The sequence below is a fragment of the Cricetulus griseus genome, chromosome 3 (genome assembly GCF_003668045.3).
Source record: "Cricetulus griseus strain 17A/GY chromosome 3, alternate assembly CriGri-PICRH-1.0, whole genome shotgun sequence".
NCBI classification, from domain to species: Eukaryota; Metazoa; Chordata; class Mammalia; order Rodentia; family Cricetidae; genus Cricetulus; species Cricetulus griseus.
In genome coordinates this window covers 170,616,357-170,640,256 of record NC_048596.1, presented here as the reverse complement: position 1 = coordinate 170,640,256, position 23,900 = coordinate 170,616,357, and the positions used below count along the sequence as shown (strand labels likewise).

General features: G+C 46.8%; 1 protein-coding gene across 2 annotated transcripts; it reads right to left on the bottom strand.

Moving 5' to 3' along the window:
* Positions 1-10,707: 10,707 nt before the first annotated feature.
* Herpud1 (homocysteine inducible ER protein with ubiquitin like domain 1) lies at positions 10,708-20,935 on the bottom strand. Of its 2 annotated transcripts, none has more exons than XM_027405627.2 (8): positions 20,675-20,935; positions 17,936-18,013; positions 17,771-17,842; positions 16,226-16,371; positions 14,794-14,916; positions 13,904-14,254; positions 12,214-12,319; positions 10,708-11,479 (listed from the first exon to the last, which is right to left on the bottom strand). In XM_027405627.2, the coding sequence occupies exons 1-8, from the start codon at positions 20,819-20,821 to the stop codon at positions 11,315-11,317; spliced, it is 1,188 nt and encodes a 395-aa protein (XP_027261428.1). In that variant the 5' UTR covers positions 20,822-20,935; the 3' UTR covers positions 10,708-11,314. The 2 variants fall into 2 exon arrangements, with proteins under 2 accessions (XP_027261428.1, XP_027261427.1); XM_027405626.2 differs by having other exon boundaries at positions 17,771-17,845; positions 20,675-20,934.
* Positions 20,936-23,900: the final 2,965 nt, after the last annotated feature.

Genomic DNA, 23,900 nt, shown 5'->3' with positions numbered 1-23,900 from the left:
GGGGGTGATACGTATAGGTGAGCACAGTTGCTTATGGGGGCAAGAAGGCATCAGATCCCAATAGAGCTGGAGTTGCAGTTGTGAGCCCCCTGGTCTGGGTGCTGGAAACTGAACTTAGTCCTCTGGAAGAGCAGTACCCACCTGTGGAGCAACTTTCCTGCCCCTAGAAAGTCTTTTATTGAGGACTTCTTTCTTATATTGTGACAATCTCTCTATAAGAATGTGGTTTGAGTGAGAATAGCCCATAGGCTCACATAGTTGAATGTTTGGCTTCCAGCTAGTGAAACTATTCAGGGAGGAATTAGGAGGTGTATTCTTGTGGGAGATGTGTCCTGGGGATGGGCTTTGAGGTTTCAAAAGCCATGCCATTCCCAGTTAGCTTTGTCTGTCTGTCTGTCTGTCTGTCTGTCTGTCTGTCTGTCTGTCTGTCTGTCTGTCTCCCCACACCCAATACCTGTGGATCTATATGTAAGCTCTCAGCTACTGCTCCAGCACCATACTTGCCTGCCTTTTGCAATACTCCCCACCATGAAGGTCATAAACTCTTAACTCTCTAACTGAACACCCAGATTAAATGTCTTCTTTATAAGTTTCCTTGTCACAGAAATAGAAAAGTAACTAAGACTAAGTGTGTGTAGATAGGATTTTTGTTCTGCTCAAAAGCTACATTCAAATTTACTATTTATTTTTATTTTTGCAGAATTTCTTTCTAGTTTAAAAAATATTTATTTATTTATTTGTATGGTGTTTTATGTGCATTGATGTTTTGCCTGCATGTATGTCTGTGTGAGGGTATTGGATCCCCTGAAGTTACAGACAGTTGTAAGCTGCCATGTGGGTGCTGGGAATTGAACCAGGGTCTTCTGGAAGAATAGTCAGTTCTCTCAACAGCTGAGCCTTCTTTCCTGCCTCTCCTTTCTACTCCTTAATGTTATCCTTTTCTTTTTGTTTATTTATTCTTTCACAGTAATCCAATGTATCAAATGAGCTCCCAATTGAATATCTATATTCCCCCCAACAGTTTGCCAGTGAGACTGACTGCCATTGTACGCAGGTCTTTGCCAGGAAGACCCTATACTGGTTAATCAGTAATAGATGTTTTCTCATCCAACACACACACACACACACACACACACACACACACACACACACACACACACAATCACCACCACATCATTGAATATCTTTTACAAAAGTGATCTCAAGCCACATAAGCTATTCTGAGTCTACAACTTAAAATGATGGCTTTGTTGTTTGCTGATAAGTTCTTGCTGGGCATTTGGAGCCTGTATGAGTTTCCTGTGTTGCTGTAACAAATTATTCCTACTCAGTGCTTATAACAACAGAAACATGCTTTTAAAAAACAAACAAACAAACAAACATATTTTAAGTCTGCAGCTGGTAGCATGGGGCTGGGACTGAGGGGTGAACAGGGCCAGCTCCCTGGAGGTACTGAGTATGGACTGGTCCATTCCTGGCCTTGTCCTCGCTGGTAGCTGCCAGAGCGCCTTGATGAGTGGTCATGTCACTCATCTTAGCTTCTATGCTCACCCTGACTTTACCTGGTCTGCTTCACTCTGATAAGGACACGTGATTTCATTTACAACCTTCCCGCCTTCATCCTCAAATCATATCTCAAAACTTCTTCTTCTTCTCTCTTCTTCTTCTTCTTCTTCTTCTTCTTCTTCTTCTTCTTCTTCTTCTTCTTCTTCTTCTTCTTCTCCTTCTTCTCTCTCCTCTCTCTCTCTCCTCCTCCTCCCTCTCTCCTCCTCCTCCTTCTTCTCTTCTTTTGTTTTTTTGAGACAGGATTTCTCTGTGTTGCTTTGGAGCCTGTCCTGGATCTCGCTCTGTGGACCAGGATGGCCTCAAACTCACAGACATCCATCTGCCTCCCGAGTGCTGGGATTAAAGGCGTGTGCCACCAATGCCCGGCCTGCAAATATCTCCTTATCTTCAAAATTTTCCCCCATTAACAGCAACATTATCAGGTTTCAGAAATTATATCAGAGCTGTCTTTCTTTCTGTAGGACCACACATACCCTCCCCTACCCTTTAAGTGTCTCCAGGTGACTTATAACACACAATGCAAGGAAATGCCATGTAATTAAGTGTTATACTGTAGGTTTTTGGAATGATGGCAAGGGAAAAACTTCCATACGCATCCAGTACAGAAATGGCTGTTGTAGTCATAACTTCACGTACATGTCAGCAAGAGTACAATTTGTGAGTATCCTGTCTTTTCAGGCGCATATGCAAACATGGAGTGGCCAAAGGACAACTTCCAGTGTGGCTCCTCAGGCACCATCCACCCTCCCCTCTTTTTTGCAATAAACTCTCTCGCGTGCCTGGAACCCATCAAGTAGGCTAGGTTGGTTGGCATCAAGTCCCAGAAATCTTGTTTCTGCCTTCTCAGTGCTGGGGTTACGAGCAAGTAGCAGCTATGCCTGGGTCTGTTTTGTTTGGGATTTTTTTTTTTTTACATTAGCTCTGGGAATGAAGCTTAGCATTTTACCCGAGGGCTATTGAATCTGTAGCAGAGTGCATAGGTAAGGATATGCTGTAATCGTCTCATTTCTGTAAACCAGGTAACCCAGCCCTGGGTGTGTATGTTATTCTATAGAGAATTTTCTGAAAGGACAGACACTAAATTATTAAGTTGAAAGGCTAGGGCAGGGCTATTGTTACCCTTGAGACCTATCTATAGGACTGCCACTCCTCCACATTTGAGCACAGACATAGTAGGCCACAGACCTACAGTAAAATTACCAGGTGATGTGGAGTCTAATGGGAGTCCATCTTTGGCCACTCATCAGCTGTGTGACTGGCAGCTGTGGAATCTCTCAGAACCTCGGGGCTTCCTTTCAAAGGGAGTGAGAACGAGACAAGCTATTGCATGGGAAGTAGGAGGACTGAGCACAGCTCTTGGTCCACAGCTCACTGCCCTGTTCCCAGTGTGTGTCACCCTCCTTTCTGGCTGGAAGGAGAACCTGCCCACTAGTGCCTGTGCACCTGTGAGATGTTGAGAGCCTCCAATAGACGGCCTGCCCACCACAGAAGGCTAGTTCATCACAGAGCAGAGGTTCAGTAAACTTGATAAACTGAGCTCCCTGTTGGTCACTTCTGTCACCACCAGACTGTTCCTGGGATGTTTCCGCCAGTGCATGTACCCTACCATGAATCCCCAGAGGGGCCCACTCGGCACAAGCCAGGGCCAAGGCTGGGCTTGGCAATGGTCTGATCAGGCCTAGGACTGAGAGCAGGAATGGCAGACAGTTCCAGAGTGCCCAGTGCAGTACCTCCCAACAGAGTCCACACTGTGAGGGAGACAGAAGAATCAGGCCAGCCTTGCTCTTGGAGGCCATGGCATTGGTACTTCAGGAATTCATGCTGGCTGGTCCCAGAGCACCCTTCGTAGGATCTCAAAGGATCCTGGGCTGCCTCCAGGTCCTAATCCACTATGTAACAACCAGTCTTCTTTCTGAGCCCTGGGCCTTCCGGAAAGGTCAGCTAGACATTACTGGATAAGGCAGAGGCCTGAAGGTGGTCAGGAGAGATGGCAATGAGGCAAAGAGACACCAAGGCCTTTGGCATCAGGCTCAAAGCTGACCTTGCCTACTAGAGACCCAAGAAAACAGCGGAATTGGGACTGGCTGAATCAGCTTCCACCCAGACATTTTCTGCCCTCTGGTGGCTGGTGGCAGGCTGTCCTGGCTCCCAGCCCAGCTTAATCCCTTACTGTAATGCTGAATGTTGGGAGAAAATTACTCTACTTGCCACCCCCATAACAGCAGCCACCCAAAACATGCACACTCCTGATACACTCTGCTCACATACCTGCCCAGATAAATGACATGCACATGGTAGCCTCATGCACCTGTGTATATAGTATGTCCATGTGCACATATGCACATGCCACCTATACGTAGATACCGGGAGACATCTGACTGTGAGACACACTTACCCACCAGTACACAGGCAGTCCTACGGCATGCACCCCAATGGACACATGTTTCAGAATTCACCTCATGTCTTTCACAACACTTTCATGATCACTAAACCCTAGGGGTTTAGTGTCTCCTGCCGGTCAGTCCTGCAGGAACCATGGCCAAGACTGTCACCTTTTCTGCCTATGCAACAGGCTTCTGATACTTAGCTTTTCAAAACCTTTAACTCTCTCTTTTACTTAAATGTATTTTAAGGGGGGACTTTATATCCTCATTTCAAATGGAGAACACATTCACCTAATACATTAAAAAAAAAAAAAAGCACAGTAAACAAATTGGTCCTTCATCCAGCATGATCCACACCTGTGTCACCTGGGTGACCTTTGGAAAGAGTGTGTGACTTCCTTGGAGCCTTGTGAATTCTGTGTTGGCAGAGCTGGTGTCTCATGTAGAGGCCATGCCAATCTGCATGGAAACAAGAACTCTGAGGCAGTGTGATCTCTCTCAGGCGCCATGCTGGATGCAAACCGGTCTCCTGTACCAACCCTACTGCCCTCCGTGGGAACAATCCCAGGCTGGCCACAGACAGACAGTTGTCATCAGAACAGCCTTCTGCCTTCCTGCTATGTCTTCTGCCACTGCTCACACTACTATAAGGTGGTGCTGCAGTGAGTGCCTCCTGGTCCCAAATCCTGCCTCTGTCAGCACTCTCTGCTGTCTCTTGTCTGCTCCCCCTCCTCAAGCTGGCTCTGCATATGTTTGCTGTAGCCCCGTGGGGATGCAGTAGGCCTGGTCTTCTTGGCATCCTTTCTCTAGCCATAAGGGACCCACTCTAAGAGATGGATCCTTCAGTGCCTGTTAAGAACAAGAGAATGGGCTAGAGAGATGGCTCAGCAGTTAAGAGTGTGTACTGCTCATGCAGAGGACCTGAGTTTGATTCCCAGCACCCATGTTGGGAAGCTCGCAACTGCCTGTGACAATAAAAAAGGAACCCAAGAGTGTTCATAACCTAAGAGCTATGGTGCTAACTGATACGGCCTATGGGATTGTCATTGTCTATTGGCCCACTAAGGGAGGAAGTGACTTCACACATCAGTGATGACACTTGGCTTATCCTTCCTCTTCCTTAAACTCAAGCTCCATGGAGGACACCACCATCAGACTTCATGGCTCACAGCTCTTCCAGCGGCCCCACCTTCTTTCAGCTGAGACTTGTGTTCCACACTTTGGCTGATAGTATCCTACATGGCCTGTTCAGCCCACTTCTGGACCTCATCTCCTAGCACTTCTTTTGGCTCAGCTATCATACAGGTTGTGTGCCAAGCTCATTCCTGCCCCAGCACCCCTGCATTTACAGTTCTTTAGTCAGTTCAGTTTCATTAAGGCTTTCACTGACCACTGCTTAGTCCCCACTCAAACCACTACCATCCATCCACTAACCCATAATTCCTCTTCCTTCTACTTTTTCTCTTTAACTTTTGACATGTTATGTCTATTTGCGCCCTAGTGCAATCTCTATTGACCTACAAAGATGCAAACCCCAAGTGGGTTTGCTGTGCTGCCTGCTGAGTGTGGGTAATGCTGTGCACATGGTTATGCTCTGGCCCGCCAGCCGTGGGATGTGCCCCACCGCTTGACATTGGTGAGGACCTCTGTCCTCAGGAGCACACATTTTCATGGATACAGGGGACACCAGAAAAGCCAAATACTACGTCTGAATCATAAGTGCCTCCCCAAAAGTTCACATTGAAGGCTTGGTCCCCCGGTGCAGACATGTTTAGAGGTGGGTCTTTAGCGAGTAACTGACTTAGGAGGGCACTGACCTTGCTGGTGGACTGATCCATGGAGTCATAGCTTACTGGCTTCTTCGAGGTGGCATGGACTTCAGGAGGTAGACTTGCTTGGAGGGAGCTGATCCCAGAGCAGTGAGCCCTTTGTCAGCTGGATGTATTTTATCCCTGGCTTCTTTCTGTTCCTCTCTCTTCTTCCTTTTTCTCTTCCCTTCCTCCATACCTCCCTCTCTTCCTCCCTCCACCACTCTCCTCTCTTCCTTCTAGTAACACCCTTCCCTCCTCTTCCCTGCCCCATCTCTCTCCTCACTTCTTAGACTCTACAAACAGAGCATTTCTGCCCCACACACCCTCTGCCCCTCTGTTCTGTCTCACATAGGCCTGGGGACAATGGAGCCAGGTGACTGTGATCTGAACCCCTTGAAGCCAGCAGCCAAAGTATCGCTTTCTGGTAAGTTGAGTTTCTTGGTTGTTTTGTCACAGGCTGATTGGCATGCCTCCTCTATAGCCAAGGTAATGGTGGGAGACAGCCACCCAACCTGACATCCCAGCTCTCGTCACTTCCGGTCTCCTTAAATCATCCTCTGGGTGAGGCCTGCCTCTTTCTACAGATCCCAGCCCTCTCCTAGACAGGGAAATGTCAGCCTTTGCTGGAGATACTCCATATGCTTTGTCCTCAGACACAAGCAAGAGAAGAGGACCTGGACTCAACCAGAGTGCTAGCCTGTCAGAGCAACCCATTTTGGCCAACATGACCCACAGGGACAAGAAGCTGAGACTCTGTAGTAGTCCACCTTCTGCCAGAGAAGTGAGATGTGATCGTGGCTGGCCTGGTCTGCCATCGAGGGACCCCAGGCAGGGATCTAAGGCTGCAGCCAAATTTCTCCTCTCCAAGGAGACCTCAGGTCTGTGAGCTAATTGAGTGTGGCCTTTCCAGGTTAGGGAGGACTGTCCTTGATTTGAAGGTACCTGGCTGCAAGCAAGTCAGACCATGCTGTTTATATGTTTGGAGAGCTGGGCTCAGCCAGGCTGGGTTGGAGCACTGCAGTTCACTTTTGTCAACTTGGCACATCCTCGGGCCATCTTCAACTTCCAAATAAATGCAAAACATAAATCACACTTCCATCTAAAAAGATAGTTATTCCTCATGCAGTGGAAACACACAGACCTTTTTCTCCCCAGAAGGGGATACAGAGTCCCTGGTGATGGCCACTCTGCTCCCTGAGAACTTGTATCTCCCTGAGAACATGCCAGGACATGAATTAAAAACCATTTATGTCTTATGATAGACAATAAAGGGTGAGAGAGGGAGGGAAACAGCGGGACACGGATGTGTCATGTACAAGTTTCCAGCAGCTAGTCATAACAAGGAGGAAGTGATCTTGACAATGGTGTTACTCACAGGAAGCTGGTCACATGGCTGCACTGCTGCTTCTCATCAATTCCTCCAATGCCTACTACACATTCCTTTGTTCTTAGTGAACGCTTCACTAATGGGTGCTTCACTCCATGTTTAGGGGATCCAGTACTTTTTTCTCAAGGACCTGCGCCCTTGCAGTCCTACCTGAATTGAGATGCAGTCGCTGCTTTGGGAAGGTGACATTGTGGAGACACAGCTTCTGTATCCCAGCATCCCCTTACTTCTGCCATGCCTCAGCCTGGTTTGCTCTCAATCACCAGGATCTATTACTCTAGTCCATAGGGTAGCTTCCTTGGTAACATGTCACTGCAGAGACACAGGAAGCCCAAAGCAGCCAGACCATGGCATGCTTAGCATCCAGTTTAATTGTGCCCTGTTGTGGGTTGATCCTGTGCTGGTTTGTTTCAGTTGCTATAACTGAATACTACAGCCTGATGGTTTGTGCAGAATAGAGGTTTATGTAACTCACAGTTAAGCAAGCTAGGGAGCTCAATGTCATGGTGTCAGCATATGGTCAGGAGGGGTTTTGGCAGCATGATAATATGGAGGAAGACTTCACATGGCCAGAATCAGGGAGCTATAAACTGGGGTCTATTTCAGAAAGCTACTAATCACATCGAGGGGCCCTACCCTTGTGATCCCAGCTAACACTAATTACTTCCCAATGGTGTTACCCTCAAAGAGCATCAATAGATGAATTTGAGGATTGTTTTCAACATGAAAATTAGGGGGACAGACTCAGAATATATCACTCACAAATCCATGTCCATCCAGAACCTCAGCAAGTGTGCTTATATGGAAATGAGGCACTTTCAGACTTAAATCTAATGGCTTGTATCCTTGTGAGATGACATGAAGATACAGAGGCACAGAAAGAGGGGATTGGGCCAGGCAAAGATGCAGGGAGAAAGTAGATTGGGGTAGCTACCTAGCCTGAGCCCACCAAGTTGCTGGGACACTAAGAGTGAGAGGTCCAAAATGGATTTTCCATCAGAACCCCGCTTTGGAAGCACCCAGCCAAATACCTTCAGATTCCAAGCCTTCAGAACTTCCAGAGATAGTCTTTAGGCTACCTGGTTTGGGGGTTTTGGTTCTTACTAGAAATCTTATAAACACCATATGGCCTAAGCCCTAGACCATAGGGCCTAAGGACGTGGGGCCAAGAAGCAGAAGTTGGGGCATTGTCATGCCCAGTCCTGGCCGATTCAGTACATACAGCCCCTCAGTGGACATTGTCCCTACCCTGCAAGCACTGCCATGTGGTGGTCCTGTGATTGAGTACTCAGAAGGCCGCTCCACCGATGCTTCAGAAGACAGGCTGTCTCTTCAGACTTCCATAACAAATCACCCCAAGCCAGGAAGCAGGCACAAAGTAAACAGGTGTGTGTTCTCACAGTTTAGAGGAGGGGAGGGGAAATGAAGGTGTCAGCAGGGTTGTGCCCCTGAAATCTTCATGGAAGAGTCTTTCTTGCTCCTTCTGGTGGTGTTGGCAATAGTTGGCTTTGCTCGGCAGCAAATCCAGTCTCTGTCTGTCTTCACAAGATTGTCCTCCCTCAGGGTTCAAACTGTTCTCAGATGGCTGTTCAGTGTGATTTCACCTTAACTAGATTATCTGTTAACACTCTGGTTTCCAAAGCAGGCCACACGTGGATATGCTTTGATTTGGTCCAGTGTAATGGGGAACTTGATAAACCAGCAAATCCTACTAAGTGTAACCCACTGCCCCCTGCATGTACTGAGTAGGAGGTCCCTTGGCCAGAGGCCAGGCTGTATGGAGTACCATGAAGATGGAGTGGCACTGGCCTGAAACACTCCAGGGAAGACAGCTCCATATCAACAGAAACGAAGGACTTGATAACCATCTCTGTGGCCGGCAGACTGAGCACTCAGTAGTGGCTGCAGCAGGTTCACCATGAGTGGAAGTCTGTGTTGGTCAATCTAGGTAAGACCTCCATCCCTGTCACCCGGACACTATTCGTGAGCCTATGGGACAATGGTGCTATCTACAAACAGGTCCTCCTGTCCTCTTTCTAAAAGCCATTTCTGTTGAGCTTACCAATTGGCTAGAATTCACATAGGACCAGGACACATATACTGCTGGATCTTTGCCTGTTCAGAGGTCTTCCTACATGTCTTCCCCAGACCTCCTGTCATCAGCTTCTCAGTCTTGTTTCTTCCAAGTCCCTGCCCAACCAGCTAAACCCATATGGCCACAGCCCATAAGCAGTATACAGAGTAACTGGCACGCACCACAGTATAATTACAAACATGGTCGAGTCAGTACACACTGTGGCTCTGGTTATTTCTCTTGATAAGCATGTGATGCCAGTACCTGAAGTTCTGCTACTGATTGTTAGGTGACCCTAATACTTTTCCTAAAGGTATGTTTGTACCAGTGAGGGATGAGACTACGGAAGCTCTTGTTAACCAGGGCTGTGCCCTCAGATGTCCCCATTTCCTACCTAAATGTCACTGGCTTATGTCAGAACCCACTGAGCTTACCTCCAAATCCAAGCCAATGGCATTAAGTGCTGGGACTAATGATTTCTTCCTCTGAAAAACCTCAATTTCAATTGAGAAAGGAGAGTGTTCCTATACCACTGCCTTTGGGTGTCCCAGAAAGAGTAGAATGCTACAAGCTATCCTTTTCCAGGTGCTGCCTACATCTTGTGCAGAACTCTTTGAAGCAGGTCTGCAGAGTCTTCCTGTCAGCCAGTCAGAGAATTTGTATGAGGCCTTAGGAACAGACTGATAAAGAGAGGAAATTATCAGAGGTGAGGACCACGGACATGGGAGCTTTCATATACATACCACTTCCCTTTGATGATGGAGTAAAACTTGAAAAGTCCTCTCCAACACTGCAATTTCCATAAGGTTTTGGGTTCCTTCCTCTGTAATATACTAAGGCAGCTCCAACATTACTGTTTCAATTGGTGGAGGCCATCTTTGGGCCCATTTAGACCCGCTTCCTAACCCCTTTTGCCAGAGCACTGAATCCAAATCTCTGCTTATAGGCTCACACCATTTAACCCCCTTTGTATGCCTGCTGTCATAACCCCATCTCTTTCACATTCAGAGAGCACCATGTATTGTAGCTCATGCACTTCCAAAATGAGACTCTGGGCTTGGTTTTTTGGCAGTCTCTGACTATAGCTACACAGCCATAAGGACCATTTTCAGGGGAACACAGCTTCTAAGTCACTCATGAGGGACCTGGGTTGGTGAATGAGAAATTCTAGGCTCATGTTTTCCTTTCTCAATTGAAATTAAGGTTTTTCACAGGAAGAAATAATTAGTCCCAGGACTGAATGCCATTGGCTTTGAATACTTTGGAGGTGGGTTCTGACATAAACCAGTGGCATTTAGGTAGGAAATGGGGACATCCACAGGCACAGCCCTAGTTAACAAGAGCTTCTGTAGCCTCATTGTCTCATGCCTCATCTGGTACAAACAGCCCTTGAGGAAAAGAAGCATTAGGGTCACCTAACAATCAGTAGTGAACTCTTGATTCTCCAGTGACAAAGGACAAAGCAAACTGACAGGACAACGGGAGTCTCTGCCACAGTCATTCATAGCAAAACTTTATTGAACAGAAAACCCAGCAAAGGTTTCACCTCTGCCAAGTCACCCTCGGTTTAAAGTAAAGCACTGCATTTAAAAAGCAATTATACATAAGTCTCTCCTAGAAAAGTCCTGCTAACATGTCTAGCAATTCACTGATTATATAAAGTAGTACACTTAGTGTAATTTGAACATTCCAACAGGAATCAAATCGAACCAGCAGAACCATTTCTGCATCTATGACTTCCATGTAGAGCACACATGCACACACATCTATGACTTCCATGTACAGCACTCATGCACACACATCTGGGGAGGTGCTCAGGCAGAACATGCGACCCTGGGCCTTCTGCTTACAGTGCCTATGAAACTACATACAGTATACATTAAAGCTCTTCAGAATAAAGACATGAGGGGCCCTGTTCAGTTTGTATCACGGCTTCATGTCTTAGTTTGTGCTTCTGCTTGGCACAAAAGCACACCACCATCCTGTGGGTTTTCAATGACTCTGCTGAGTCACGCCAGGTGAGGAAAATGAGCTGGAGCCAGATGATCCAGTCTGAGCTGTCAAAGCCTCCAGCGACAGAGCATAAGTATCATCAGTTTGCTATAGCTGGTGGGCCTTCTGGAAGAAGAGAGGCAAAGAAAGTCTTGAAGACTAGCCATGCTGTGCTCATAAACGAAGGGCTGGTCTGCTCGGGGTCCAGCACTTCATGATCTGGAGGGAGGCTGTTGGGGTCTTCTGTTTCAGGATCTGTGCCTTCCTATAGACAAAACCACATGAGAAAAACGATTAGAGTCTAAAGGACACCTATCCTGAGGACAGCTCAAGGCAAAGCCCAGCAGGCCAACTGATCCCTGGGGGATGAGTCTTTGGCTGCAGGAGGTACTTCTCAGTGTCTACAGCACATCTGCAGCTGACCTTACACAGTTCTGAACATTCATTCCTCTTGGCCAATGTCAGAGGAACTGAAATACCCTGACCTTCAGCTACTATCAAATAGTAATTAACTTGGCCACACACTAACTAGTCTTCCAATTTGGGAAGTGCCCTGGGCTAAGAAATCAACCAAGGCAACCCAGTGCTGCCAGACTACAGAGGCAATTTTTGTTATAAAGTATATCCTTTAGGGTTATGCATTAATATTCCTTATGGAGATTCTGTTTCTACGTGTTATTTTCAGAAACTCTATTCTGAGAAGTGTTTATGTGCCTAGTCAACTAGAATGACTATCCATCAGTACTTTCCATAGTTAAATGCTCAGTTGCGTATCTCTTATTCTCAAAATGTGGACCAAACCCCCATCATTACATATGTAAAAATTTCAATTGCCATATGCCTATATAGAATAGTCAAAGTCTTAAAAATAGCTGCTATAAGAATAAATTTCTTTTGCAACCATGAAATACTTAGCCTTAAAAAATGGCAGCCCATGAGTCTGAAAGGCTGAAGGCTGAGGACTGACTGAAGCTCGTGGCAGGGCAGGGAGGCCTGTACCTGGAGGTTATTGTTGGGGTCCTGGTTTGCGGCTTCCTGAGGAGGACCATCGTCCGGGAAGTTCTGAACTGGTCTCTGTCTGAATGGAAACCACCCGACATGATGCCTTTGGAGAGAGCACAAACAGCACTTTAGTTAAGCCACGTGGGATCTACACAAGAGTCTAAGGTCGAGAAACTCACGTAATGGCACCTGCACAGCCAGCTTATTAGTCTCCTAGATTTTCTCAGGCCTCTGGTCCTTAAAGGCAGGACTTATGTTTTACTCACTGGCAATAAATTAACATCTGGCATGCAGTATGTGTTAATAAATACTTGTTAATAGGAACTAAACCTGGCACTTGAAAACCTCAACAGAGTCAGCATGCAGTAGCCTCAGCCTGGTAATCCTGTAATCACAGCTGGCTGGGAGGCTACAGGAGGAGGGTTTAAAGTTCAAAGCCTGCCTTGGCTACAGAGTGAGTTCAATGTCAGTCTGGTCAGCTTATTGAGACCTTGTCTCAAAATTGAAAAAAAAAAAAAAAAAGGGAACAAGTTGAGACTATAAGTTAGAGAAAGTGTGCTTGCTTGCCTGGATAGAGGAGGCTCAGGGTCCTATACCCAGCACCACAGAGATAAAAACAAACCAAATTTGACAGAAGTAGGAAATACATTCAGATATAAAACTACACACACACACACACACACAATGTAATACATACATATATAATATAATAATAGCCTAAGTTCGGTCATTTAAATGTTTGATTCTAGGGCCTGACCATGCCTGGGAGGGCGTGGTCAGGGTGATGTAGAGTGAGAGGCGGTCAGGTGGCTGGTGACTTTCGGTTTCACTTTCGGATTGCTGTAGAGACTGCTGTAGAGATACAGTATCTCTACCTGGCTCCGTATTGGTAATTTCCCACATTATATAGAAATATTTGATAAAAGGCTCTAATTGGAAAATCTAACAAAATTCAACTTTCAAGACAAAATATTAAGAATGGTTGTGCTTCTTACATTTTTAAAACCTAAAGAAAAACCCCATTTTTACTATAAGCAAAACTTTCCTCCTTCCATTCTAGCCAGAGACCTATCCCTGTAGGCCAAGCTTTCTTGGGCTGGATCCTCACAGTGTGCACTCTCTTGTACACTGCTAGAAACTTAGAAGCATCTCTTGCTGCCACTCACTCAACCACAGACCAGCCTTCTGGCAGTGACATCCTCCAGACACTGCCAAATGTCCCCTGGGAGAGGATACAGAATTATCTCCAGTTGGCAGCTACTACTCTAGCACATGAACAGCTGAAGCAAACAGCTCTTCTGTAAAGGATCACAGGCCCTTCATGGTTGAGACAACAGTCACTGTCTGACCTTTGCCCTCAAAGATAGCTACAGCCTGATAAAAACCACTCTGTCCTGCTGGAAACAAACACAACCTCTTGTGCTACAGTGTGGCTGTTTACTGTACTTCATAAGCTCACTGCCTGAAGGTCATTTATTCACTTATCTGGAAGATGAGAACATTCTTCTTGCACTAACACAGGATTTCTGCATTCTGACTGATGCAGCCAAGCTGTAGACTTCTTACACTGAATGACAGAATTTAAGTACACCCCCTTCAAGGGCCACAGACTAAAACAAGGTATCTGTACTCAAGTCACAGTCCAGTGTCATTTCAGTAAAGGAAAACAGAGAACCCATCTGCTTACAGGTACATAACAACGGTGGCGCCCATGACCATGAGGAACCTGCTCAGGGAGGAGTAGAAGTAGAGGATGCTGAGGAAAACGGAAAAGGTTGCTGCTGAGTAGGTCCAATCCAGCCAGTCTCTGTTTATCTCATCATCTTCTTCCACTAGAGGGCCACCTTGTGCATTCATCCGCAAGTTCTGATTGGCTCCAGGATTAACAACCACTTGGGCAGCTGCATTCTGATTGGCTGGCTGGTTTTCTGCTGGAAACTGGTTGTGAATAGGGGCTGGAGTCGGGGTAGAGACCACAGGAATTTCTTGTGCACTTGGTGTTGGGACAAAAGCTCCTGATGCAGCAGTGGCAGCCAAGCTAAAATAAAAACAACAAAAGCAGACTCTGAAGGCAAGGCATCATAAAGACGGGGCACTTTCAGCCAGTGTGGGGCCTTTCACTGTTACCAATTATGAGTAGGAATGTGTACACTGAGTTTGTCTTCATTCTTTTTAAAAAGTGTGTGTGTGTGTGTACATGGGTATGTGCATATTTTGAAACTCATTATGTATCTGTGATCTCTGGCTGGCCTGGAACTTGTTATATAAACCAAGGTGGCCTCAAAACTCACAGAAATCTACCTGCCTCTGCCTCCTGGAGAAGAACTAAGAGGCACTAAAAGTACAAAGCACCATGTCTTTAGAATGTCTGAGAAGAACCATATAGCAAAGCTTATCTGGAACTAATTCTACATCAATACACAAATCAGGAAGCTGTCGTTTCCTCTCAACTACACCAAAACCCACAAAGAATAGGACTCTGGGAGACAGCCCTCTCTCCCTTCTGCACCTTACAGCACAGATGGGATTTCTCCCCATTCCCAGGAGCATGGCCACATTCAGCACAGTGGGACTCACTATTGCATGTAGTACTGTCTTGCATAGATCTGCTGGAACCAGGAGAGCTGCAGCCACCCATAGGTTGTGTAGCCAGAGAAGCCAGGCCCGAGGCCTTGGAACGCCTGCTGGACAGCTTCAGGCCTGTTTGCAGATTCAAACGAAAGCACATTTTGAGTTGGTTTGGGATGAAGAGCTTAATGCTAAGTCACCATCAGCAATTAAAGTCAAAAAGACAGGATGGACTTCACCACAGTCAAGTGTGAAGTCCTATACGTTGAGCACAGCAGCCCTGATGACAGCCTCCACTGTGGTTCATCAGATCCATGGGAAACAAGAGGCCTGTCCAGCCCTGCTGCTCATCGTGTCAGCAGGGAGATGTGGTATAATTTCTGCACAGTCGTGCAGACAGGCTGATGCTTTTCCTCACAAGCCTCACCCTGGATTAAATCCACTGATCATGTATTAGAGGGGCATGTCCAAGCCCTTCCTGAAAGAAATCTCTCCTCCTCCCTGACCCCAGGTCAGAATCTATATTGTGGTAGTGAGCGCAGGTGACACCCTCCCTGCATGTTTACTGGTCACCTGGTATTACACTCAGCAAGATGGCTATCCAACAACCTTATAGAGAGATTCCACTGGAATTACAGAAAGCCCAAGTGCAGCTCAGACAATCAGGGGACTTGCACAAGCTCAGGAGCTAAAGGATCAGGCCTGGGCGCTCAGACATGGTTTGAGCTGTGCCAGACTCACTTCTTCAAGCATGCAGCAGCCTTCTCTTGCCCAAAGCAAGCCTGAGAGGCTTAGGACTGTGCATTTCTTATACATGAGAGGGGAGGAAGGTCCGCAGTCCAGAACCTGTTACACTCCTTGCTGTGTTGAGTCAAGAAACCTCAACACAACTGATAAAATAAAAATTGTATAGCAATAAATGCTTCTGTTCCTAAAAAGATGTCCCAAACAAGAACATCCGGAACAACAAACCATCTTGCTTAGGACTAGAATGTTCCTGACCTGGAGTTTAGCTTATCAGTACTCCCTCATATCCCTAAATCTTACAATGTACCTCAAAAAATTTATTTCATTTATGAAAGTGAATTTTCCAAGAGAAAAAAATAAAACTAGTGTATTTTTGTTTAACTTTTAGACTTTGCTTCATCTTTATCTTCAAATCTTGTCACAAATATGTCTTTTGAGCAGTGTAACTTAAGAAGCCACCAGGACAGGGCTGTGGGCAGGTGGCAGCCATCAGGAAGCACACCCATTTAGGGGCTAGAAAGTCTGTGTTTTCATTTCATGTGCCTACTTTTAAAAATACATACCAAGAGACTAGTATTAAGAAAAGCAACCCCATGAGGCCTTTAAAATGAAGCCATCTTGTACATCTCGAAGCTCTGACTGCATCTGGACATAAACACACCTTATCCTTAAACTGACACAGGTGGACACTTGCCTTGAGATGTTCTCCCATCCGGAGGGAGAAAGGTTCCGAAGAACTTCCCTTTGCCTTAAACCGTCACCTGAGGAATCCCCCGGATGCTGTGCCTGAGGATGCTGTGCCTGATCAGTGTTAGCTGGCTGCTCTGTGGATTCAGCACCCTAAGTAACACAAACATGAGAACAAAGGGCCTGATGCAACTGTTTGCAATCAAGTGAAAAGAATTGTTTTGCTACAAGTAGCTTAAATCCATACCCCTTGACAAAATTCAGTACAATTTAATGCAAAAAAAAAAATCTAAATTTGTTCATTCCAACAATTTTGAACATACAGATATTGGGCTGAGGAATACAGCTCAGTGGTAGAGTTCTTGCCTTGCCTCCTACATGAGGTTCAAGCACCAGCAAAGAACTCTCTATATGGATACCAATATCTAATACACACACACACACACACACACACACACACACACACACACACACACACACGTGCACATGCGCACTAAAAATAATTATTAATATTTTTGTTTCCCTAAAAATAACGAGTGTAGTCTCAGGAAAATCTTCCAAATGGAGCTGCCATTAGTGAGAAAACTTTTCTGATGACGTTAAAATGTATGATGCTAAAGCCGGGCGTTGGTGGCGAACGCCTTTAATCCCAGCACTCGGAAGGCAGAGACAGATGGATCTCTGTGAGTTCAAGGCCAGCCTGGTCTCCATAGCGAGTGCCAGGACAGGCTTCAAAGCAACACAGAGAAACCCTGTCTCGAAAAACCAAAAAAAAAAAAGTCTGATGCTAAACCATAAAGTCTAGAAATTCTAGAAATTAAATGTGACCGACAAGGTGACACATACAATTAGACAGCAATGTAAAAGAGAATTTGCTATGTGATATTCAGATGTTTCAGGAAATACTACAGAAACACAAATTTAATTCCATTACCACACTAGAAGATTTAGTGTATACTCAAGCAAACATTGTGGAGTGGAAAAACAAATGAGTCTAATTGTCAAATGAGCTCATGTAATGAAGACTGTGGCTTCTTCCTACCAAATAATCATGACAGAAATTTCTACATCAAATATATTTACTTCTTTACTCATTATAAAAAATAATGTTTCTAGTCTGGCAGTGGGGCACATGCCTTTAATCCCAGCATGGGGGGGGGGACACATCACAGGGGCAGATGGATCTCTGTGAGTTCCAGGACAGCCAGGGCTACACAGAGAAACCCTGTCTCGAAAAAATAAAACAAAAAGTTCCTTAGAGAAATGTGTTCATTTTTATAAACACCCCTTTCAAAAGCCACTTTGGTGCTGTATTCTGGATTCTGGACACACAGTGACCTCAAGTCAGAGGTGCAACTTTGCATTTGCACAGGGCAGACATTATGCAGTCTGCTACCACAACTTCACTGTACTGAGAACACAGCCTCTAAGTCCTAGTATTATAGGGCAGGGAACACTGTAAAAATCTCTCTGGAAGTTTCACTCAACTTCCTTTCTCCTTCCCTTGAGTATCTGAGACACAAGTAGCTATTATCACAAAAGGGCAACATACCTTTGTTTTGGCTTCTAGCATTTTTGAGGGATTCTTCACATTACACACAAGGTGCAAAACATGTCGCTTTTCCTGCTGAGTGCAAGGAGAGATATCTTAGGACCTGGATTCAACCTGCCAGTGCTTGACAACACCCCAAAGCTGATGCTAAGTGCCACCAAGTACCTTTGGAAGCAAGTCTCGGAGACACTGGTGATCCAACAGCAGCTTCCCAGAATAAATTAGCCTCTGGTCCTCCGGGCGCTGATCACAAGCACAAGGGAAAGCACAGGTCAACACAGATCCTAAGCGTTTTCCCAGCACCTTAGAAGACTTTTGTTTTTTAAGTTTTCATATGCACTTTTATTTAGAAAGTGATTGACTCTAACCTTAAATATATATGCAAATAAATTTGGGAGGCCAAGATCCCCTATTCCATTAAGAGTGGCCGCACAACCTTACTTCTTACTCAGAGGGAAACTGCTTCCTGCTACTAAAAAAAAACAATTGTATTTAGGGCCTCAGGGGCAATGAACTTTAAAACCTACTTGGGCCCAGAGAACACTCAGTGTACTTTTTGGTCAGTCTTCCCCCCCCCATAGCACCTGAGGTCACCTGCTGATAGAATCAAGATTCCAACCCATGTTCTCCTCCATACCAGTGGCTTTAAAGACACCAAGAGTCCACACACTTTTATATAATTCTCACTTCTAAAATCTATTTTAAAAATTCTCTTAAGACCATACTCTTAAAAGTATATACTTAAAAGCAATGGACTCCAGGGTACCACCCTGCTGCACCCAAATAACCCATAAGCAAAACTTGGCACAAAGCTGTTCCTCCCAAACAACCCAGCCTAGAAGAAACCAAACTTAGCTCACATCTAGAGGCTTAGCATGAAGGTAGCTCAGGCAGAAGTTCCAGGCTAGACTGGGATATGAATGAGCTGTAGACAAGCCTCTGCTAGAGAGATCCTATCTCAAAATACTACCACCCAAAAGACCAGGAAAACTGCACCCACATGGTGGCACATGCCTATAAGCTCAGTACTTGGAAGGTAGAGGCTGAAAGGTCGAGATTAAGGCCAGCCTCAGATGTATAACAAGCTCAAACTAGCCTGTGTTGAGCCTTGCCTCAAAACCAAAACAATGACAACAAAACCTGTATCTGCTTATCAACATTCATAAGGGCTTTTGACACTATACCTAAAGAAAAGAAGTATACTGATGCTGTGTTTGCTGTTGTTCTGTCTGGCTTTGCTGGTAAATGCTATACAAATCAATTTGCAAACTACTGTTCTAAATGTGAAGCCAACCACCAGCAAATGCTGAAAAAAAGCACAGTTGCCTGTGGATTTGAACTGTTTTCCTCTCTGTCCTCAAGGCCAATTTGAGAATTATAAAAGCAGGTTCTCACCAATGGCGGGTACTACTACAGAAAAATATAAGGATGTTTTCTGCCTTCATTTCTGAGAGAGGCTCTCACTACATACAACCCAGGAGGATATGACCCTCCTGCGTGGGCCTCTCCAGTACTGGATTACAGAAGTGCACCACTACACCCATTCCCCGTGATTTTTAAGACACAGATGTGTACACCCAGGAGACCTATATTTACCATTTTAGGTCTTCAAATCCAAGAGGCCCAATGTTCCTTGCCTGAGGAAAACAAGCCTCAAAACATAGCCTTCTCCAAATGATGCAACCAGAGATCACAGGAGCATCACTTGTGTGCCTAACTGCCATCTCGCAACAAGGACACCTGGTTTCATGGAAACGGCCAAGGAGATATTACAGACAGCCCAGATGAATTCCATTGGCACTGGATTGGAAGCTTACTCCCAAAGTAAGTAAGTTCCTAACAACTCATAGGGAAAAGTCTGGCCTACATTACCGACAATGCGGAACTAAAACAAACTGAAACCCAGGCACCACTGCTGGTTGGAGCTCGAAGGCAATTGCTCGGAAGTCCCCATCTGTAGCCACCAGATTGCCCTCTCCTGTTTGATCCAGAACTGCACTCGTGGACACTTACATAACATCAGAGTACAAAGTAAATACAGGAAGGTCCAGCACAGCCTCCATCACGTGGCAGGGACTGGAGGGGTGGGCGGGGCTAAGGGGAGCTGTTGACAGATGTGTCAACTAAAAAACACTCCTAACTGACCCACGGAAATCGTCAAACCAGACTTAGGGCGACTCCAGCTGTGGCTTCCTTTCTCAGTCTTTGCTAGAAAGTTAAGGGGGCTCCTCCCTGGACTAAGCAATGCCTCTGGAGCGCTGAGCGACAGGGAGGGGCAGCCAACGGAAGGTGGCAGGAAAAGAGCCACGTCTAGCTTCTGGGCGTAGGACCTTCAGAAGTTGGTGACTGGGAACGAAACACCCCCCTCCCCGTCCTCCAGCCACTGGCCCATGCTGGCACATGCACTCTTCTGTCCCCGCTGCACCCAGAAGTCTCGTTTGGCAACATTCACATTTCTTATTTCTACCTACTGGATGCAAGCCGAATTGGAAACACCTAGTCACCTAGTTTTGTTTTGTTTTTTGTTTTTGTTTTGTTTTTGTTTTTTTTGGGGGGGGGTCACTAAGGCTTAGATGGGAAATGACTCATCCAAGGTCAAATTACTGTTTCCCTGGCTTGGCGAAGGCTGTAATGCCACCTGGGAGGACAAAGAGGGGGTATAGGGACGTGGGGCTGACGTGTGACAGCTTTGGAAGTAAAGGGATACAGGGAGGCAGGCGAAGTGACAAGGAGCTAGCAGGGCGCTGGCACGGAGGGGTGGAGGCCCACAAGAGATGACAAACGCCGGGGCAAGCAGAGGGGCACGGGGGACGGTCGGGCCGGAAGGGGACCGGCGCCCTGCGATGCGTGACAGGTGAGTTCAGGCAGTTCTGCCGGGCGTGGCACCCCGGGGTCCCCACTCACCGGGCGCTCGGGGTAGACTCGGCTCAAGTGGGCCTTAAGGCGGCTCACACTCCAACTGCGGTCGCCACTTAGCTCCAAGTCGCGGTGACGCTGGTTGGGACTCTTCACCAGCAGCGTGACCTGCTCGGGCTGCGGCTCGGGCTCCATGTCTGCGGCGTCGGCGGCTCGGCAGCGTTCAAGGATGCCGAGCTGGCGGCGACGCAGCCGTCGTCGGAGACTCCACAACGACACTTGGCGTCTTTGGGACGCGCGCCCCCGTCTCGAGTACCTTTTATGGGCGCCCCGCGCCTGGGCTTCACAGTCGGCGCTCTCTGTGGCTGCCACCCATTGGCTGAGACAGAGGTCAGTGTCTAACGTGGCCCAATCAGCGCCCGGGGCAGGGCGGCGATGAGGCGGGCTGAGCGCGAGGGTGCGGGCTGATGCAACCCGCCGCGGTTGCGTCATCCTGAGTCCCGGCTGCGGCGCCGGAGCCGGGCTTCGGCGGCCATGTCGGGGAGCGCTCCCGGGCGCTGGTCCTGTTCTGGGGCCCTAGCGCGGGATGCGTGCGGTGCCTGAGCCCGGGCGGCCCGCCTGACTCCCACCTTAGCGGGCTCTGCAAATTGTTCCCTCACAAAGCGGCCCTCCTCCCTTTCTGACCCCAGGCGCCGAGCACACGTCCTCTTGCATTTCCCCGGGGGCTCTGCAGCCTGGCATCCAGGGATGCTTTTCCTCCCGGACTTTAACTCTGCACCAGGTGTGGGACTTGCCCCTTACTATGAATGGCACCAAGTGTGGGGCTTCTGCCTAATGTTTGTATCATAGACATCTGCTGCTTTTAAATTGGGGTTGAGACAAGGACATCAGTGGAGTCGTGAAACTTGTCCAGAAGCCTCTAGTGTTGTCAGCGCTCCACTGTTCCCTCTAAACTTGAAAAACAAAATTAGCATTCACCTGACCTCATCCTTATCCCAATCCTGTTGGGACACCTGGGTTTTCAGCCATGCCAGGAAATCAGAGGAGTAACAGGAGGGGCCTGTTAGGGATGGTGATGTAAGTTTGCCACACAACCAGAAGGAAGTGCCATAACCTGGGAGCTGAAGCAACCTGAATTTATTTCGCAGCTGTAGAGGCTGGAAGTCTGAGACCAGGGTGTAGAGTAGTATTGCTTCCTTTGGGGAGAGAATCTGTTTGTGCCACTCATAACTTCTGCAGGATTGCCAGCTGTCCTTGGCACTTCTTAGCTTCCGGGTGTATTGTTCCAGTTTCGACCTTTCTGTTCACATGGCATGCATGCACATACACGTGCGTGAATGTATCTGTATCATCGTGCACATCTCTGTCCAATTTCCCTCTTTTTATAAGGATATTGGTCATATTGTGCTAATGACCTCATCTTAACAATTATCTTCCTACATGCTATCGCATTCCTGGGGCTGAGTCTACAGCATCTCTCTGGAGGATGCACTGTATCTCACCTGCCTGGGATCCACCAGGAACATGCCACAGAACACTAGATGCTTTCCTTTCTCCGTTTTTGTGTTAAGAAGGATCATTGAGGCCAGGTGTGGTGGTTCAACATTAATCCCAGCTGTCGGGAGGCAGAGACAGACAGATCTCTGCTAGTTGGAGGCCAGACTACAGAGAAGTCTACAGGGCTACACAACACAGTGAAATCCTGTCTCAAAAAAAACCAAAAAAGAAGAAAGAAAGAAAGAAAGAAAGAAAGAAAGAAAGAAAGAAAGAAAGAGGGAGGGAGGGAGGGAGGGAGGGAGGGAGGGAGGGAGGGAGGAAGGAAGGAAGGAAGGAAGGAAGGAAGGAAGGAAGGAAGGAAGGAAGGAAGGACCATTGAGGCCAGTGGTGGTGCAACATTAATCCCAGCGCTCAGGAGGCAGAAGCACACAGATCTTCAGAAATTTGGAAGGCTGCCAGGAGGGCTTGGTCCCTTTTAACCAAGGGCATGTGATCTTAATCTCCGAGCCATCTCTCCAGCCCTGCCCTCTTAGAGTTCTTCATAAGCCTTATATTTTTATTCTGCACTGAGCCCCACAGATTATGGAGCTTTTCCTACCCCTGCTGGATGAGAAAACATAACTGATTATGAGGTGATTGGCTTGCTAGCTAGAAACTAGAGCAGATAAGACAAACACCTTGGGGAGACAGCCAGGCAAGAGATAAGGCCCTCATTGGCAAATGAAGTATGCCTGCAGAGTGCTTTCCCCTTGCCTTCAGGGGCAAACCTTGGGGTCTCTAAGACATTGTCTATTTCCACTCAGTACTACACAAGGAAAGGGTGGGCTGGGGGGCCACTTGATGGTAACATGCTTGGCTAACATGAATGAGGTTCTTGGTTTGATCATCAGGTGTGTCTCTGTGTGTGTGTGTGTGTGTGTGTGTGTGTGTTTGGGGGTAGGGGATATCTGTGCTGTTGACTTTGTATCCCTCACTCCAAGGAGAAAAACACACCCAGTTTATTTCTGTCTTGAATTATCTCTCTATGAAATAGCGGGACTTGGGTGATTCTGCTTATAGTATGTTTAGAAAAACACTGAGTTTAGCTCAATAAATTGCCAAGGATAGAAAGACAAAAACAGTGTGACCCTGCTCTTCCCAGCCCTACAAATCTAAGGAGCAGTGATAACAGAAATTTAAAAAGGAATGCAAACCCCCTCATAGTTCTTGTTTTGAATGTAGGCACTTGCCATGTAGTCCAGGCTGGTCTTGAACTTGTGATGCTTGAACCTTAGTTTCTTAGGGTTACTAATATGTGCCATCATTCTCTCTCTCTCTCTCTCTCTCTCTCTCTCTCTCTCTCTCTCTCTCTCTCTCTGTGTGTGTGTGTGTGTGTGTGTGTGTTTGTGTGTGCACATACCCCCATTCATGTGTGTGGACATGTGCATGCCATGGCACTTATGTGGAGGTCAGAGCACAACCTCGATGGTAGCTCTTACCTTCCATCTCCTTTGACACAGGGCCTCTTGGGTTTTTTGTTGTTGTTGTTGTTGTTTTTTCTGATGCATATGCCAGGCTAGCTGGTGGGTGAGCTTCTAGGGATTCTTCTGTCTCCGTTTCCCCCCTCCACAGGAGCCCTGGGATCTCAGACACTAGACACAGCATCTGGCTCTGTGTGTGTTCTGAGGGTTCAATGTTTTCCTCACTGAGCCATTTCCAGCCACAAGCTCATTTTTGGAGGAGGTATGATTCCACTGAGATGAGGGCAGGAGGGAGAAGGAAGAGTGTATCTGAATGA